Genomic DNA, 16,695 nt, shown 5'->3' on the forward strand with positions numbered 1-16,695 from the left:
CATCATTTTCAATAAACAAAAAACTTTTGTTTCCCTTTGAGGAGTTAATAATGGAATAAAAATGTAATTAACAGCTGCAAATGCCAACTACTTGGTGGGGGAAGGGTCAAAGAATGCGGTCTGTGTGGTCTATTCGATTTGGATATTGACTATAGCAATATAGATATTAATGCGATATTTAGCATGTACCTAAAGAAATAAAAATTTTCTTATCTAATGAACAGGGATGTCACAATATCGGGCAATATCGTCATATTGCGATATTAAAATTGCCACAGTATAGCATCGTCATCATGTCACGATATTAATAGCAGCAAATCTGTTTAAAAGCCCAAGTTGTTTTCCATCTGTGCAATTCCAGCACCCTCTGGTGGTTAGTTCATTACTGCAGTTTAAGTTGTGCCACCTATGTTTAATGTTGTGATAATTATCGTATCGCAAGGCTCATATCGCCATATTATTGTATCGTGACGTTTTTATATTGTGACATCCCTACTAATGAAAGAATAACATTTTTTTCATGCGGCAAAATAAGCAATCAATGCTAATTTAATGTAATTCTCCTAGATAATGTCCAACTATTGGGTGGCAATATGCATTTAAGCTTGCATCTGACTGGTCAAATTCAGATAAAAGCAGACAAGTCCTTAAGTAAATTATTGCATGTCCTTGCCTAGCCTCCAGTCCCCCTTTTTAAAATGTTTGCCAACGCCAATCCAGAGGCACTCTCACAGATGTCCATGCGATGTTGCAGAGGCGTGTCAACCAGGAAAGCCCCACCACATTCAGAGCCTTTAGGAATTCCGGACAGATCTCATCCACCCCCGGGGCTTTGTCACCGAGGAGCTTTTTAATCACCTCGGTTACTTTAACCCCAGAGATAGGAGAGCCCACCTAAGAATCTTCAGGCTCTGCTTCCTCAATGGAAGGCAGAGGAGGTCTTCAAAATATTCTTCCCACTGAATCGACTCGAGGTCAGCAGCACACCATCTCCACTTTACACATTATTAATGGTGCACTGCTTCCCCCTCCTGATACGCCGGAGGGTGGAACAGAATTTGCTCGAAGCCATCAAGAAGTTGTTTTCCATGGCCTCACTGAACGAGGATTTCAGCCTGAGTTTGCCTGACTTTTTTCCTCAGCGACCATCGAAGCTGCATTCCGCCTGCCCAGCCAGTATCTGTCAGCTACTTCCGGAGTGCCACAGGCCAAAAAGGCCCGATAGGACTCTTTCTTCATCTTGACAGCGTCCCTTACCGCCGGTGTCCACTGTGGATTCGGGGATTACCGCCACGACAGGCACCGACCTTCTTACGCCCACAACTCTGATTGGCCGCCTCAACAACGGAGGCACGAAACATGGTCCACTCAAACTCAATGTCCCCAAAGATGACGTGACCAAAGATCGTCAGTTACCAACAAGATGATTCCGTGTCAGTGTAGTGTTATTTCGTTTACACCACAATGTGCATGCATAAGCACAGTCAAATTCAATTTGAAAAACACACACACGCACACACACAAGGTGTGGTGAAATAAAAAAAAACTATGTGAAACAACAATATATCATGACAAAGAAGCAGCAGGCTTGTAGAATTGGGAGCAAGCTAGTTATATAAGATACGAACATGTCGTCGCCGACAGGAGATGACACCGCAACTCATGATCCGTTTAAGCTATCAACGTAATTCCAACGGATTCTGAAAGCAGAGAAGTGGAACTTTTACACGGACCAGAAAAAAAAATGGGATTCCAACTATGCTTAGTCTGACTATTTTTTTAAGTTTCTTGTCAATCGTTTATCACCTACAAAATGGGCGTCCATCATAGGTGGATACGCGGACCGGTCCATCATATAAGCGGTATGCCGAGCTCTGTATATGTACATCCATGCCAGTCCATCCTCTGTGCGCGACCTGGGTACCCTTCCGCCCTCATCTCTCCGACCTAATTCATAAAAATGATCATCCTCTGACCCCGTCCGTCCTTGTCCTCTTAAAGCGCTTCAGTCCTTAAATTCCGTCGGTCCACTTTTTCATTGCTATATTGATATATTTAAACATTGTTACAAACTTGAATTTTATAGGCAGTATGTTGATTTTTCTTTTCAATGTCAAGTTAATTTCTGGACATTAAATCAAAACAAGGTGTGCTTGAAAGGTTTCTCTGACAAGCTACTCTGCTCTTGCCGGTGCTAAAGCTAGTTAGTGGTGAGTGTGTGTGCATGTGTGTGCGCTGCAGATGGCTTCCAGAAAAGGGACAAACTGTCTTCTTTTTAGAGGAGCACTGCCTCCCAGTGGAGAGCAGGTTCGTGAAACACACATGGCTGTGAACACATTTTTGGAAGCGTCATCAGCACATTTCAAACAAAAACCTCAATTACCTGGTCCCCTTCCTTTTATGAAAGTAAAACCACTCCATGTTATACCACAGCTGGCATCTATTGGTCAAGTCAAATTTTTGCTTAAAGATTGTTTTCATTACAGTACGTTGTTATAATTTGTAGCAACTGCACTGTTGATGGGTGCATGACATGTATAAATAATAACATAATAGACACATGCACTATACTGAGCAAAAAGTATGACAATTAGCAATTCCACAATTACCACATGTAATTTTTGCCAAGTCTCTTTATTATAATAGAATCATGAACCAAGATTAAAAAGGGAAATTACTGTATAATGGCTAAAATAGCAGTTATTTTGTGGGACCTCCCATTACAATTACATTGTTCTGTCATGATAAAAGGTAAAAGGTAATCTTGAAAAAAAAAAATCTGAAATTGTGCACTATTGTTTAAAGTTTACCTGCTACAATATGTAATACTAGCAGTAATGTACTGGCTTCTTTTCTTCTGTTATGGAGAGAAACAAGGGGGTGCTTCAGGGATGCTCGGTTGAGTTATTTGTTTACTAGCCCGACTGCACTCCACGATGTGATTTTGCTTGAGCAGAGAAACAAGTTCGTATTTCCACTAGGGGCCTTTAGCACTAACATTGTACACTGACAATCTGCTCCCTGTCTCTCTCTCTCTCTCTCTCTCTCTCATGTCCAAGCTCATAATGTGTAGCGTGAGAAGTTGATGGCACCAGATGTCCTACTCTCGCATGCACATCAGACGACCACCTCATAATCATGTACATTTCGATTAGTAAATTGTATGTCATTATATTGTGATATTAGCAATGCAAATGCCATTAATCGTATGTACCTTGAACCTTCATTCAACTCTTTTAGTCTTTTAACTGCTGCACTTGAAGAATACAGTGCAGTACAGTACAGTTAATTACAGTACTTAATTAAGATCAAGAGCCTGACATAATTTAAAGGTAGAAAAGTGACTCCTTGACTGTCAAAAGCCATTAATAATGACAGCTAATTTTTTTTGTATGTTAACAAATTGTGCTCTTGGGCTGAAAATTAGTATCTCTAATTTCGTTCATTAAAACACATGGTGATGATTTGAGCTTTGCTTTTTCTGCTTGCTTCATAGATATTCTCTCTGTGTTGTGAATCTTTTTTTTAACTTTGGTAGATTTACAGCCAGAACAGATCAAGGGTTTCATTTGTTTGATTTCCTTAATTTTCTGAAATTATAAAGATCATATCATAGGTTCAGACCATAGACAAATGCGACCCCGATTGGAATTTTTTGCCCATATGTGACCTGTATCTGATTTTTTTTTATGACGGTCTGAATGGCTCAATTCCAATTTTTTCTAATGCGACCTGAGCCACTTTCATATGTGTTGCTAAATCAGATAAGTTTCAGAATTTTTGCAATGTGACCGTAGTCTGAATGGCCTGGTAACATATATCCGACATTGATGTGAAGGGATAGTGCTGGCAACAGGGTGATCGAATCTGCAAAGTTGTTTTGAGTAACAGTATGGACTTTATATTTGACTAAACTAATCCTACTTGAAACATGACTTTATATTTGACTAAACTAATCCTACTTGAAACATGGAGCACAAAGTGGACATTTATGGTGATAGTAGTAATTCAGCCACGCAGTTCGGTTCTTTTTTTTTTTTTTTTTTTTTTTTTGTGCGGCAATGACGTGATGTCACCTTTAGTGATGTCTCCATGAAATGAGATCGAAAAACCTCGCCTCATCATTACCCCCAAATACTGTATTTCTACCTCCTACCGAATCGCTCCATTGTAAAAATGCCCCGACGCGCTTTGACCACATTTACTTCCGTAAACACTACGTCGTGAGTGACGTTGCCTCTAATTCTGCGCATGCGGGTCACTTTGGGGACACATATGTTCTCACACCAGACAGACCAAGGTTGTATTTATAATGTAATATGAATGCTTACACCAAAAAAAGATTTTAACCAAAAAATCTGAATTAAGCACTCAGTCCGGCGGTGTGCACCTAGCCATAGTGACCAAATAATCCAAAGTTATATCTTGTCAAATGGATCAGTAATAGTTTAACTTTGTCACACAATGTTATGTTTTGTTTTTTAAGGTGGGTAGTGGTCAGAGTGGCAGTAAGAGACACACACACACACACAGAGGCCCTGCCTGTGCACAGGCAGTATGCAGAACGTACATTTTTTGGAGCAACAAGGAGACACAAAAAATGTGAAAACACTCAGGATAAGCCGTTGCCTCACTGAACGGCATAAGAGCTGAGTGAGCAACAGACAGGTTAGGAATTGTGACACGTCCAAACTACTTCACTTCAAATAGAAGTTTAACGACTGTAAATTATTTGTTGACAAGCAAGCTTGTTCCTCACTGGTTGCATTTAACAAGGTCATAAATCAATTGTGTTTTTTGTTGATCAGAGAAGTCACGCACATACCCACCGACTGGGGCTGCACAATATAATGAAGAAATATCAATATCGCGATGATGGCCTATGTAATGCCTATCGCAAAGACATGCAATAATTTTCTTATGGCATTGTATGCTTTTGTCTGAATTTGACTAGTCAGATGCAAACCTAAATGCGCATCGCCACCCAATATTGGACATTATCTAGGGCAAAGGATCGGCAAGCCGCGGCTCCGGAGCCGCAGGCAGCTCTTTCGTCCTCTGCGTGGCTTCGGAAAATAAATTATAAGAGTCCGATTGAAGTGTATTGTAAAGTCTTCCAAAGACACGACGTCAGACATTGCCTAGTTATCGCCCTTTTGATTATTCCAACACGGCTACTGTGGGCCGTAGTCGACATTGCAACAACAGTTGAATTCATCCAACATCAAGGAAAAAAGCGCTAAGGATCAGCCAACCAAAGGATTATATGTATATGCAGGTTTAAAATCTGTTTCATGTTGCATGTTAAGTGTTGAAACAACAAACACATTGAAATGAATGGAAGCATACTGCATTCACTTGAAAAAGAAAAAAAGGAAGAGTTTTATTCTGGGCGGTTGTTTTTTGAATATTTTTTAGCTTCTGTTTTTTGGAATGTTAATATTTTTGGAAATATTTTATTTATATAGTTTCTCTGATTCTGTACGACTGCATATCAGCTATATAAAATTACATGTATTACAGGTCTGGTCAACACACCTCCGCGAGCCACACGCGGCTCTTTGGCCGGTTTCATGTGGCTCCCTGAAGCCCTTTTCGAAAATGAGCTTAGTTGGGCGCAGCGCGCCGTCAACCCCATCCGTTGTGTATGTTGTGTGGTGAGGGGTGGGGAGCACGGAATGGTGTTAAAAGCTCCTTACTATCGTCCTGGTTTTGTTTTACGTTGCAAAATAATGAGCAGTACCTGTTAAAATGTATTTTTGCTTGCCAGTGTGGCATTTCACCACTTCACTTCTGTGTTTGGCTTACGCAGCCAATCGGGTTCTTGTACTCACAATTCAGGCACCCGATTGGCTGCATAACTCACATGATAATGTGAAAAAATACACTGATGATTGGCTGACTGGCGCACCTGACTTTTCTCCCGCGAGCTATGCAAACAAAAGCCAGCCGTGTACGCTTGTAGCTACAGTACATTCAGTACATTTAGTGATCTTGCAATCAAAAACATAAATTAAATAAGGAGAACTAATGTGAATTGAAGCACACATTGATTATGGACACTTTAATGCATTTAGAAGCCCCAGGTGTGTCCCGGGCTACTCCTACATTAGCGTGGCTTCGCAATCAATATTCAAGCCAGACGGCTGACATGTCACAATGACGTGCTGTCGTCTGGTGGGGAGTGGTGCCCATTGTTGAGACCTCCGCATCGCCCAACTTCCCCCCTTTGCCTTGGACAATACATCAGAGATAACAAGTCAAGTCAAGTCCATCCATCCATTATCGATACCGCTTATCTTCACAAGGGTCGCGGGGCGTGCTGGAGCCTGTCCCAGCTGTCTTCGGGCAGTAGGCGGGGGACACCCTGAATTGGTTGCAGGGCACATAGAGACAAACATCCGCACTCACAATCACACCTATGGGCAATTTAGAGAGTCCAATCAACCTACCATGCATGTTTTTGGAATGTGGGAGGAAACCGGAGTACCCGGAGAAAACCCACGCAGGCACGGGGAGAACAACAGAGGTTGTGGGATCGAACCCACAACCTCTGAACTGGGAGGCGGACGTGCTAACCAGTCGGCCACCGTGCCGCCTCAAGTCAAGTCAAATTTATTTATATAGCCCTTAATCACAGGAAAGTCTCAGGCTTATAACGCTCCAAATGAGCATCTCAGTATGTACAGAAAAAGAAACTAACAAGGTGATTCTTTTATTTATTGTTACTTGGCTTTTTCTATTCCTGTTGCCTTGATTCAGAGTGTTCCTGTGTTTTTGACTTGATAAGTAAAGGAATCACTGTCAGTAGGCAGTATCACATTTCTAACGCTATGAATAAGCAGAGCTGGGCACTTGACCATTTTTTGCCGGTCCGTCCTCCGTCTGCGACATGGGTACCCTTCCGTTCTCTTCCCTCCATCCTTATTCATAAAAATCATCGCCGCCCCCCGACCTCGTCCTTCTAAAGCGCTTCCATCCTTGCATTCCGCAAAACTATTGCGTTTTTTTGCAAAAACTTTGCGTTTTAACTTAAGACGTTTTCATTTTTTATGAGATAATAATTGCAAAATGACGCAAGGTTATTTAAGAGGTAACAAAGACTTCCACTCCCGTGTCGTTTAAATGTATACGCTGGTAGAGATTTTTACGGTCTAATGATGTCCCACACAAGTACATACTTTGCAAGCAAAGGGATAAGGTACTAAACGTGAACAGTTAGTTAACAAAACGATTCGGATTACACATACAAGAGAGGCTGGTCGGGTTTCTGTCAGTGAGGTGAAATGGCTGACTCCTGTGGCAGTATCCATGGTATTAGATGTGTTGAACCACTAGAGGGCAGAATATGCATGTGCAATGTGACAACTGGTAAGCACACACGCGTTGTGCAGGCAATTCATGAAGGCGGCTCCCTAGAAGAGAACATGCAGTGAGCGCTGTATTTCCTGGTGAAACATTTCCTGCGCAGTTGGGTAACTAGTGGCGCGTTTGAAGTGTTCTGAGGCAATTTTTGTCGTTTGCCCATTTCGCTGAGTCGGTTGAGAAGAACTTTGGCCGCCTTGTGACCATGTCACACGCATCAGGGCAGATTAGTGGGACTCAAATCCACCTCCGCCTTGCTTAGTCCGCCCCATTTTTAACCCCCCAGTCACCCAGTGTCACCCTCCCAGTCCCCCAAAAATGGGCGTCCGTCCGGGATGGATGGACGGGCCGGTCCGGCCCCGGGATGGACTGCCCAGCTGTGCAAAAGAGTGTTAGGGAGTGAGAGGACGCAATGGAGCAGTTTATGTATGCTTATTTGCATGCTGTGGCTCTTTGTAGCAACACAGTCAAAATTATGGCCCTTTGGCTTTCAGTGGTTGGCCACCCCTGATGTGTTGGAATATAAATTTTTGTTCATATCGCACACCTGTAACAACAATGATAAGGCTACTAATAAATGCCCACTGTGAACTGTTGACTTCAGTGCTCTGTACTATGTTATTATTTATGAATAACCAGTGAAGGCGTTCATCATAAAAGGACACACCACAAATGAGCTTTGGTGATGATTTGAGTGAGCGTATTAAAATATTTAATAGCATGCTGACTTACAAATGATGATAAATACTGTATATATTCTGCCCTTTTCCTACATTTTTGCAGTGCCAACCTTGCAATGGCTGCGTCCTCAACCCCTGGCCTACCACAAGGTGATGGTCTGTGGGTATTTTTAAGCAACAGATTTAATTCTGAGAAGAGCATTCAGAAAATGCAGCAGGCTCATGTAAGTCACAGGAAATTTCTCCCTGCAAGGCTACATGAATTTTAAAATGATCAACTAGTGCTAGAACTGGAAAAAAAGTACTCCCCTTATTCAACTGTTGCCAGGTAAATTAGGCAGTGCAAATATGGATGTACATATACGCATGTATATATACGCATGTATATATATATATATATATATATATATATATATATATACATACACAGTAGGTGCAGCTATTAATCGGCAGCTAATTGCTTATCAAATTTATCAACAATTATCATGAAAAGTGTTTATGTTGCACTTTTTTTTTAAATTGTCCAAATCCTCTCATTTCAGCCTTTTAACAGTAAATCTTCTCCGATCCTGCAATCCTCTATGAATACAGATTGATCATCTGTTTAATCGAAATACTCTCACCCACTGATGCACATGTCCGTCATCAGGCCAGGTTGGCTCCACCTTTCGCACACTCAAAGTACAGATACTACAGTGTGAAGGATGAGGATGAGGATGTAGTCATTGTTGAACAAAGGTATATGTATTTTTATTTGAAAGTCAACCTGCCATTAATCATTTTATTTTGCTCACTCAAATCACCACCAAAACTGATTTGTGTTGTGTCCTTTTGTGATGAAAGCCTTCACTGGTTATACATAAACAATAACATTAATAAATCAAAGTGAGGAAGTACAGTGTGTGCGAGGGCTTGTTTGAACGCGGTGGTGGAACGGATTACATTTGTCAATCAAGGTACCAAGTGTGTGTATAACACGCTTTGACACAATTGACTTGGAGGGGGAAAAAGTTGAGTAGTCTTGGCCTACCAAATACGTACTGGCAAGCCATTCTGCCTGGGCATCATTACAATCTTTCAAGGCTTCAAATCAGAGGCACTTGAGTTCCCTCCATTCAAACATCAACCAGGAATGAACTTTTTAAACACAGGTTGCTTACTTAAAGGTCAGGCAGAAAAGTATAGTTGTTCCCAAAATTTATGAAGCGCTCATATCAACTTGCTAGAACATTTCAAGGACTACAAAGGTATACAATGAATGCGAGTTCATCAAAACATGCAAAAGAGAGATAGGGAGTGAAAGGACGCGATGGGGCAGTTTATGGCTACTTGTGTGTATCCTGTGGCTCTTTGCAGTAACACGGTTAAAATTGTGGCTCTTTGCTTTTGAGTGGTTGGCGGCCACCCCTGGTTTAAAGCATAACTAACTACAGAATCAGTGTGTTGAAAAAAAAAAACTGTGAAATATGAAAAAGAAAATAATCCGCAAGATCATTCATGAAATACTCTGAAAACCAGAAACAAAACAAAAAAAACCTCAACAAATACCGTTGTTGAGTTGTAAAAGTGTTCAGTTCGGATTGTCACTGCCAAAGGGACATTTGATAACTGAATATAATTGATGGATCATCTTCTTTTCATATCATTAAAATAACTGACATAATGTATATTAAAAGCGTAATTATTTTTGCAGTGACATTTTAATTTTCGGACCATTCTTGGACATCATTTTGCAAACACTATCCGACAGTTTTTGAAATACAAAGCCAAAAAGGTTCAATAAAAAAGTAATTCTGTCCAACGAAAAAAAGGGATTTTGTATCCTCTGGAAGAGACCTTTTTAGAGTCTTATCTACTGTCGATTCTCAAATGAAAGCATTTTTTGTGACAGATCAGGGTTTATTTTTTCAGATTATAATGTGGTACTGTTTTGTTTTATAGTAACAGTATTTTTATCTTTTTTAAAGTCGTACATACATATTGCAAGCCTTTGGGTTTAATCTCCATTCTTTGTCATGGTTGAAATGGGGGCTGTATGTGAAAGTGAGAAATGGAAGCTTTTATTGTCATCTGATGATGAGTTAGAAAATAGTGAGGATCTGAAAGGATTACTGGCCACTGATAATCTGCAGCCTCTCTTCTGACGTAAAGAGGTGGAGAAAGACATGGGAGAGGGACTGTGGTGTGCGGTCGGTCGGCTGCTTGTTCACCGAGGGCCTAGTTGCCAGCTGATTTATTTTAGATTAGTCTGGACATGTGCCACCCAGGATTCAGAATGAATGTGCTCTGGCAAGATTGATGCTAACTACTAAGATGACTGCTACGAGTCCATTCTACTGTCGATTGGGAAACATCATCAAACGGGTTGCAGATTGATTTAACAGCAGTGCTCTGTTTCTAATTTATGGTTCTGCTGTGGAATACACGAGATCACCCTGTTTCTCTGGTGCTCTGGATTTGTTTCTGAGAAATAAATGTTTGGATTATAAATACGGAGAGAGATGAATCCTGCTTTTGTGCTGTCGAAGTGAGGTGATATCCTGTAACAATGCTTCCATGTGAGTATGTGATGTTACGTCTGGGTCTGATTTGGAGGATGAGGAATTAAATCAATCATCATTTGTGATGGTATGTGGTGCAGCAGTAGGGCTGAATCACAGTAAAAAGGAATATCTAACATAATATTAATCATCTGTCAGTTGAGATGAAACCAACAGACTCCCTCAATAGATGTACTGTATTTTGTCACATCACCAATATTGACATTATCATAAGTAAATGCTTTATGTGAATGAGTTACATTCACTGCATGAAAGACAGTGCTATATTTCAATGACATCAGAGAAACAGAGCTCTTCTTTCCCATGCTTGTCCTCACCCCTTCATTCAGTAACTTTAATTTAGAGTGTATTAGCTAAAACAAAATAACTGAACACTCTTGTGCAAATAATTATGTTGATTGAACTTTACAGAACTAGCCTGGCAAACACATTTGTCCTTTTAATCCCTACAGGTAATGTGGGTATGCAACCTGTGCCGTAAGCAGCAAGAGATTCTCACCAAATCAGGAGAATGGTTTTCAGAGTCAGGGGTGCATCCTGGGAGCCTGGGCTCCACCTTGAATGACCCGGCCAGGGTGGGCGAGGTCCAAGGAGATAGGAAGCTACTCCGCTCCAAGTCTCAAGTCCCGACCTCTACAACTAACAGCAATACCGAGCTGCCACACAGGACACAAGCTGGTGGCACTTCCACTAAGGCTCCAGACACCATGCCTGGTACTCGCTCGCAAAGTGTACCACCTCGAGAAAAGTAAGATGCATTCTAATTACAATATGTGTTATAAATATATATGAATTCTGTTGTTGTGTGGAATTGCTTGTTGAGTATGTTTATCTTTGAAGCAAAACAATTACAGCAAAATGCAGCAAATAGGTACAGGAAGTCCAAAGGTACAATCAACACAATGGGTTCCAAGAGCCTGTGCGTAGGCTAAATTGTTCGTACATCGGAACACATTAAATTTCCATCTATAATTGCCATTTCAGGTCATAAAAAAGAAATTACTGTCGCGTGGTGGCGGAGAAAAGTTGACAAAACAGTTGTGTTGAAAAATTGATATTGCTTCGCCAAAAACAGGAAGTCACCATGCATAAAAAAAAACACCCAGTCCCGATCAGACCCCAAAACTATTAGTTACACGGAGGAATTATGTCAACAAGCACCACAGTAGTACGTACTGTAACTGACCTTTAGTGGAAAGTCAATGTGCATATGTAGTTGGTGAAGGAGGAAGTAGTTGTTGTGGTTGGTGAGAGGCAGACTTGTGATTGACACCGGAGATGTCTATGGTGAAATCTTCAGTGGACAGTTCCTTGGAAATATATTCGGTGTATTGCTTTAGGAGTGCAATTTGAGGTGAGGCTGCTGAGGTGGCAGGCTGAGGTGTTTTTTCTTTGTTTTGTAGAGTGTAACCCCTTGACGCCTGTATTTATTTCCAATTATTGTGCATGATACTGTACATAGTCTATGGTCCACACTCCACAGATTGCGTACATTTCTGGGAGAAAATAAGTCACTCTGATGACACCCCACATCACAGGATAATCTTTAGAGACATCCTTTAATCAGACCTTTGCTTATGAGCAACACCACAATGGGGGCCACACGGGTAGGACCAATGGATGCCAGTTAGGGACCTGGCAGTCACAGTAACAGGGTGAGATATGGTTCTACACTTATCCAGTGGAAAAGCTCTTTGGGCAGGCTGTACCCAGTGGGTGGGCCCTCTCATGAGCCCCTCCTTATTTTCCCCCTGTTGGTCACACCTGCCCGCCTTCCTGGCGCGTGTCGCTGGCTCACCCCCTGGCTAGGACAGAAGCTGGCTACTGTAGTGTTCTCTACTGGCTGGGGGATGGGGGTGGTTCCCTGCGCTCTCCTCCTGGTGGGCAGTTTTGATTCGTGGGGCTCGTGGACCACCCTCGGTGTGGGTGGTGTCCTGCTGGCCTAGTCACTCTCTGTTGGGCCCCAAGCTCCTCCCCTCTGGGTTGGGTGCAGTGATGTCCTCCTTCCCCATTATGCAGTGAAAGCAATTCCAGGTTATCCAGGTAGTTATTATGCATGCGAGATGGTCTCAAATCTTTTGTATATATCTGTAGAATGGATGCCATGAGTCTCAGTTGTTTTGCACGGGGGCACTTCCTAATTACTATATACAACTTATGGCCATGCAAACTTCCTGGGCTGTTCCCTCACTTGCATTCAGCTGCCATACGTGTTTAGGATTTACACAGCCACTCCAAATACGCTCAGATTGCACAGCTGGGTCCGCTCCCCTTGTCCTGCTCTCTTCCTTTATCCTATCCCTGTCCTGTCATGGTAAATGGGCACTTGTATAGTGTTTTTATGCCTTCGGTACTCAAAGTGCTTCACACTGTACCTCATTTACCATGGCTGGGGATTGAACGCACAACCTCTGGGTTGGAAAACGACCACTCTACCACTGAGCCATGCTGCCGTTATGTCACTTGCTATATTGTCCTATCAATGTGACGGTGTAGTATTTATAAATACTTGGTTTTGTTTGTTTTCCCTACAGTTCAACTCCTGCCTTGTTTATTTTTATCTCTGTCCTCTCTTTTCTTTTTTAATGTCACTCTCCTATTAAAAGGCCCTGATAGACCAAACCAACGTCTGAGGTCGTGAAGCGTCTTTAAGCGCCGTCTGATCGGTGTAGTGACCACCGTCGTAGTGTCGTAACCCGTCTCTAAGCGTCTGGGGGGCGTTTATGACTGAATTGGCGTCGCCAGTCGTGACATTTGGTCACTCTGAGGCATTCTCAGGCCAGCCAAGAGACATAATATCTCCAGTGTGTCCTACGTCGTCCCCACAGCCTCCTCCCGGTGTGACATGCATGGGACACCTCACCGAGGAGGTGTCTATGAGTCATCCTAACCTGATACCACCTGATCTGATTCCTCAATATGGAGGAGCAGTGTCTCTACTCTGAGACTCTCCGCACGATCAAGCTTCTCACCCAATTTCTAAAGGGGAGCCTGAACATCCTGTAAGGAAACCCATTCAGCCGCGTGTATCGGGGATCTAGTTCTTTTAGTCATGGCCCACAACTCGTGGCCACAGGTGAGGGTGGGAACTTAGATCGACTGGTAAATCGAGAAATAACCATAACGGCAGGCTCCTTCTTCACCAAGACAAACAAATCAGAGTCCGCATCACTGCGGCATCCACCTGGGGAAGGATCTCATCCCGACCTGGAACGAGCACTCCACCCTTTTCTGACTGAGGACAGTGGCCTCAGATTTGGATGTGCTGATTCTCATTCCAACCGCTTTGCACTTGGCTGCAAATTGCTCCAGCAAGAGTTGAAAATAGTGGCTCGATGAACCCACTGGAAACATCATCCACAAAAAGAAAAGACACAATACTAAGGCCACAAAACTGGAAACCTTCAATGCCTGAGCTGCACCTAAAAATTCTGTCCATAAATGTTATGAACAGAATCTGTGACAAAAGACAGCCTTGGCAGAGTCCAACCCTCATTGGGAAGGAATCCGACTTACTGCTAGCAATGCGACCCAAATTCTGACACTGATTGTACAGGGACCAAACAGCCCGTTAGGGGCCCTGGTACCCAATACTCTTGAAGCATCCACAGCACTTGACGAATGCCTTCAAGTCCACAAAGCACATGTACACTGGTTGGATGAACTCCCATTGACTCTGCTGAGGGTATAGAGCTGGTCCATTGTTCCACGGCCAGGATGAAAACCAGACGGATACCCCTGAATCATCTGTGATTCGACTTCTACCTGGGTCCTCATGCTCCAGCACGCTCAAATAGACCTTACGGGGAAGCTGAGGAGTGTGATCTCCCCGTAGTTGGAACACACACTCCCTCCCACCCAGTTCTATGAATCCAGAGGCACTGTATCCAATGTCCATGCAATGTTGCAAAGGCATGTCAACCAGGACAGCCCCTTTACTCCCAGAGCCTGTAGGAACTCTGGGCAGATCTCATCCACCTCTGAGGCTCTGCCATCAATGAGCTTTTTTAACCACCACCTTCTACCATGTTAAGCCCAGAAATAAGAGAGCCCGCCTCAGAGTCCCCATACTCTGCTTCCTCATAGGAAGGTTTGTCGGGAAGAATTGAGGAGATCTTCAAAGAATCTTCCCCATCGACTCACAATGTACTGAATCGAGGTCAGCAGTTACCCATCCTCACTATACACAGTGTTTATGGTGCACATGCTTTCCTCTGCTAAGAAGCTGGTTGGTGAACTAGTATATCCCCAAAGCCCGACTACAGAAGCTGGCTGATGGGACATGGATTGCCACCCCTCTTGCAGGAAGAGTGCAAAGTAGAGAAAGTTCCGACTAAACATATACTTGCCTGAACACACAAGTTGGGTTCTGGTACCAATTCTCTTGAGAGGGGTTGGACTCTATTCCACCCTGGAGTTGGCCATGGTGAGAGGCGCCAAGCATGTGTGGGCATACTTGTCACTGTCTGATATTTACATTTGTTTGGTGATCTTAATCATTTAAGTGGGGATACTATGTGAAAGGATGAGAATGTGAGATGGGGGAGCCATTTTTTCTTATGGTCTTTCGTCAATTAAAATGAGACTAAAACTATAACAATTACAATAAATGAAATTTTAGTCAAAGGGCTTTTACTAAAACTAAATTAAAATTTGCTGTCAAAATTAAGACTTGAAACTCCTTTTGACAAGGGACCCTCCCTGACGTTTCCATCAGACCCTCACAATACGTTTGAACCTGGTCAGACCAGCATCTTCCCCCACTGTTGGGGCCAACACACCACCAAGTGGTGATTGATTGACAGCTCCTCTCCTCTTTTCACTCGAGTCTCCAAACATGGGAGTCTCAATTCTAAAGACATGACTACAGAGTCGGTCGTTGAACTCCGGCCTAGGGTGCCCTGGTGCCAAAGTGCACATGAGGACACCCCTATGTGTAACTCTGGTGTTTTTTCTGGACAATCCATGATGAGCACAAAAGTCCAATAACAGAAGACCTCAGGTTCTGGTCGAAGGATGTCGATCACATCCTTCCAGATCTCACTGTCATTGCCCACGTTAGTGTTTATGTTCCCCAGTAGAAGGAGGGACTATCCAGCAGGAGTGCTTTCCAGCACCCCTCTAAGGACTCCAAAAATGTAGGGTTGCTATTGTTTGATGCATAGGCACAAGCAACAGTCAGGGGAGAGGCTACCCTTTCGTACAACGGGGGGAACCCCAACATACAGGCCATTCATCAGGACGCAGTATGTATCGCTCGTATTTTATCTCAGGCTCCTTCTCTGAGAGAGAGGTGACATTCCACGTCCCAAGGGCCAGCTCCAGAAAGCCTTTGGGCACCACCCAGCTCTGACCGCCAAGGTCCCCGCTTTTGGCTACCACCCAGCTGTCTGCTCCCACAGGTGGTCAAGGGTGACCAACTTTGTCTCTTTGGGCTGTGCTCGGCAGGACACCTTGGTTGCAGGCCTGACCACCAGGTGCTCGCCATCGAGCCCCACCTCCAGGGCTGAATCCAGAGGGATGCACCACTGACCCTTTCCGTAGGCTAAAATGCCTTCCAAAGTTACTACATCTACATCATGTTTTGTTTTATTTAGCCTTGCTTTGTCTGGTCCCCATCCTAGGACCAGTTTTACCATGGGTGACCCGTCCAGGACCTAAAACCACAAACAAGCATCCAGGATTACGGGGACACATAAACCCCTACACCATGATAAGGTCATGGAAGGTAGAATCCATCTCAAAATTGGTTGTCTAATCGTGTTGTACTTCTTGAGATCAGTTATGGCCTCGAGACCGATCTTGAGACCACTTTTTAACGATCTCGGTCTCGTCTCAGAATCGAAGGCATTTTTATTCGGTCTTATCTCGGTCTCAGACAGTGTGGACTCAGGATTTTTGATCAAGACCGGTCAAGGCCAGGCCTGACATTTTTCATGGCTCATGACCAAGTTTAAAAGAGTATGATTGCATAATTGTAGAAGAAGTTAAAAAACAACTTTGCTTAGATTTGCGATTTGTTTCATTGTAGTATTTCAAAAGCAACAGCAGAATTAAATTTTGTTGCAAAAGTAATGACAACAAATATT

General features: G+C 43.0%; 1 protein-coding gene across 28 annotated transcripts in view; it reads left to right on the top strand.

The window, feature by feature from the left end:
- Window positions 1-16,695, top strand: part of rims1b (regulating synaptic membrane exocytosis 1b) — a 106,424-nt gene that overhangs the window by 37,853 nt on the left and 51,876 nt on the right. For 26 of the 28 annotated variants that reach the window (XM_086033309.1, XM_086033311.1, XM_086033322.1 and 23 more), the window contains one exon: window positions 11,059-11,354. In XM_086033309.1, coding sequence (XP_085889435.1) covers window positions 11,059-11,354 — 296 coding nt within the window. Of the gene's footprint in view, window positions 1-1,296; window positions 1,863-9,972; window positions 10,604-11,058; window positions 11,355-16,695 lie in introns of those variants that run through there. The other 2 variants (XM_086033336.1, XM_086033335.1) reach the window with 2 other exon arrangements.

The sequence above is a fragment of the Filicampus tigris genome, chromosome 6 (assembly GCF_054856515.1).
Source record: "Filicampus tigris isolate MCC_2025a chromosome 6, RoL_Ftig_1.0, whole genome shotgun sequence".
In the NCBI taxonomy this organism is placed as follows: domain Eukaryota; kingdom Metazoa; phylum Chordata; class Actinopteri; order Syngnathiformes; family Syngnathidae; genus Filicampus; species Filicampus tigris.